The sequence below is a fragment of the Meles meles genome, chromosome 8 (assembly GCF_922984935.1).
Source record: "Meles meles chromosome 8, mMelMel3.1 paternal haplotype, whole genome shotgun sequence".
NCBI classification, from domain to species: domain Eukaryota; kingdom Metazoa; phylum Chordata; class Mammalia; order Carnivora; family Mustelidae; genus Meles; species Meles meles.
The window spans coordinates 58,313,389-58,316,681 of record NC_060073.1 but is presented as its reverse complement, the minus strand read 5'-3'; the positions used below and the strand labels follow the sequence as shown (position 1 = coordinate 58,316,681).

Genomic DNA, 3,293 nt, shown 5'->3' with positions numbered 1-3,293 from the left:
AACACTGTCTCTCTTTTCTTTTCTTCTTCTTTTTTTTAAAAGATTTTATTTATTTATTTGACAGAGAAAGACACAGTGAGAGAGGGAACACAAACAAGGGAAGTGGGAGAGGGAAAAGCAGGCTTCCCACGGAGCAGGGAGCCCGATGAGGGGCTCTATGCCAGACCCCTAGAATCATGACCTGAGCTGAAGGCAGGCACTTAACTGACTGAGCCACCCAGGAAACCACCATCTTTCTTTTAGATGCAGCTGCCATTCTACATACTTTCTTACTCAGTGAAATACTTGATATTCCAATTTGTGATGTCACCTCAGCCTTCCATGTCTTTGAGTGATTCCCTTTTAGTTATTAGTCCCTATTTCCATCCTACCCAGGTTTTTTAGAAAGTCATTCATCGCTTTTTTTTTTCTTTTTTGTGAAAGTCATTCATCACTTTTTGCAGAGTGCTTCCCATAAATTTCATATGGGTGTTTAGTCTACACTTACCTACTTTACCTAGATTAGGATGCCTGAAATCATGTATTCCAGAATACTGTTTGGAATTTTTCACAGAATTCATTAGAGCAATCTACTCACAGTGAGTTGGTCCAAAGCCACAGGCTAATTTTAAATATCCATGGAAAGAAGTAGAAACAAGTATCCCAAGATTTAAGATAAAGAAAATGAGATCTAGTACTAGTTATTTCAGTGGACCTGGAAAAGTACACAGAGAAACAGAATTAAAACACAAGATAAATTCAAGTCCCATACACATGTGGAGTAGGGAAGGGAAAAATTATAGAGACCATTCCACTGTAGGAAAAGGAACAAAGAAACCCTGATACCAAAAGGAGACTTCTAATAGAGTCTACTAGGAGGGTGTGGTTGATTATAGAAGTACAAGGATATCTCTGGATACAATATCTCATACCAGCTTCCAGCAAGGGCATTATGGAGTATGCTATCACACAGGCCCAGTGGGTCTTTTGTGCTTGTCCATTTTTCCTTATGCAGTTTATACAGATTGGAGACTTAAGGCAAAGACCCATCAGTTTGCAAAGATAAAATCATTAATTGTGGTAGTTGTTGTTTTGTTGGTGTGTGTGCATGTATATGACATAAGCCTATATTCATTTCCTACTTCAAGCCTCAGGACTAGTCTGGGCAGTAGGGTTGGGATGAGCCTAAACAGATTGATGCTTATAGTTGGGAGAGGGTAAAGGAAGAAAAATGGGACCAGGTTCTGACAAGAAAAATTTCAAGATACTGTTGAATTATGTGATAGGTACCATAACTGGACTAGGGGCTTTCAATACAGAAAAACAACGGGGAAGAGTTTATAAAAGAGATAGAGTTTGAAAAAAAGGATCAATATGACAAACACTGTCCTTGTTGTCTCTCTTTTCAGGGTGTGTTCTCAATCCACCATGGTAATTTTCAATAACACCACATCATCTTCCCCAGACTTCCTACTCACTGCATTTCCTGGGCTGGAACTTGCTCACGTCTGGATCTCCATCCCTGTCTGCTGTCTCTACATCATTGCCCTCTTGGGAAATAGCATGATTCTGTTTGTCATCATCATTGAGAAGAGTCTCCACAAGCCCATGTATTATTTCCTCTCCATGCTGTCAACCGTTGATCTCTGTCTCACCATCTCAACTCTTCCCACTGTGCTTGGGGTTCTCTGGTTTCACACTCGGGAGATTAGCTTGAAAGCTTGCCTCATTCAAATGTTCTTTGTGCATGGCTTCTCCATCCTGGAGTCCTCAGTGCTGGTAGCCATGGCCTTTGACCGCTTTATGGCTATCTGTAACCCACTGAAGTATGCCATTGTCTTCACAGACATGATAATCTTGCTGATTGGACTGGTCATCTGCCTGCGGCAAGTTGTTTTCACCTTTCCCATGGTTCTAGCCTTGAAGAATGTATCTTTTCATGCAGGCAAAGAGCTTTCCCACCCATTCTGCTACCACCCAGATATGATCAAATACACATATTCCAACCCCTGGATCAGCAATTTTTTGGGCATGTTTCTGCAGCTCTACCTGACTGGCACTGACTTACTGTTCATTCTTTTCTCCTACGTTCTGATTCTTCGAACCGTCTTGAGCATCGTGGCCCCTAAGAAGCAACAAAAAGCTCTCAGCACTTGTGTCTGTCACATCTGTGCTGTCACTGTTTTCTATGTGCCAATGATCAGCCTGTCCTTTACACACCGCCTTCTCAGCTCCACCCCAAGAGTGGTCTGTAGCATTCTGGCCAATGTTTACTTGCTCTTACCACCTGTACTGAACCCTATCATTTATAGCTTGAAGACCAAGACGATCCGCCAGGCTATCCTCCAGCTGTTCCAGTTTAAGGGCTCACGGGGCCCCAGTATGAGGGGTCTTAGAGGACGGTGGGATTGAAGGGGAGATAAATTATATTTAAGCAGGAAAGGGATTTGGGTCTGTGCCATCCTCAGGCATTTTGGATACTAAGGCAGTTTCGATTAAATCATTGGAGCAGAAAAAGGAGAATACATTTCCCCTAAACTTATTGAAGAGTTAAAAAAAAACAAAAAACAAAAAACTAAACTAACAAAAACACTACCGTTCAAAACCAAATTAATTGTGTGTGTCCCTCAAACACTTAAAACAATTACATGGAACTCCTGTGCACATGAAAAACACGATAAGATTGTTTTATTCTAGTTGAATAATTTAATTATCTTCTTAAAATGGTAATTCTTAGACCAAAAATAAATGGTTATAGTTTTATAGTCATTTATAGTTTTTTTAAATAGCCTTTTTATAGTTTTATGTCTGCATTCAGAAGACAAAAAATCATTTATTTCTGTGGTCAAATTTCCCAGGGGACATCCCAGATTTTTTTTTTCTTAAGCTGGTAAATGAAGGAGTTGTGTGTGTGCAAAGACATGCACATTGCAATTTGTAATTTAAAACTCTAGGAAATTCTTGCACACTAGTTTCAGTTCCTAAAGTCACCTCCAGGGAGCCCATATCCTTGCAGATGCACTCCCTGAACCTTGATCCTTTCTTGAACCCTTTTCCTCCTTAGCAAACATCAAACTGTCACAGAACGAATTGCTACTTGTTATACTTCTAGGGAGTCCAATATCTAAAGTCACATATTGCCTTTCATTATTTTTCCTATTGCCTAGATATTCTAATTCTATGCCTAATTCTGATTCTGATCCCACAGCCCCTCTTTTGTGTCAGCTCTGCCTCAGGACAGCACTTTTTTCTTTTCTATTTGCCATTGTTTCTTGGATAGTTAATTTTTTACCTAGCTATTGGGCTTCTCAACC

At 40.2% G+C, this 3,293-nt stretch overlaps 1 protein-coding gene across 1 annotated transcript; it reads left to right on the top strand.

Moving 5' to 3' along the window:
- Positions 1-1,389: 1,389 nt before the first annotated feature.
- On the top strand, positions 1,390-2,391 carry LOC123947913 (olfactory receptor 51T1). The gene has a single exon (XM_046014227.1). The coding sequence runs from the start codon at positions 1,408-1,410 to the stop codon at positions 2,389-2,391; it is 984 nt and encodes a 327-aa protein (XP_045870183.1). The 5' UTR covers positions 1,390-1,407.
- Positions 2,392-3,293: the final 902 nt, after the last annotated feature.

Coding starts and splice junctions, on each gene's coding strand:
- LOC123947913 (XM_046014227.1), top strand. CDS start 1,408: ATGGTAATTTTCAATAACACCACATCATCTTCCCCAGACTTCCTACTC.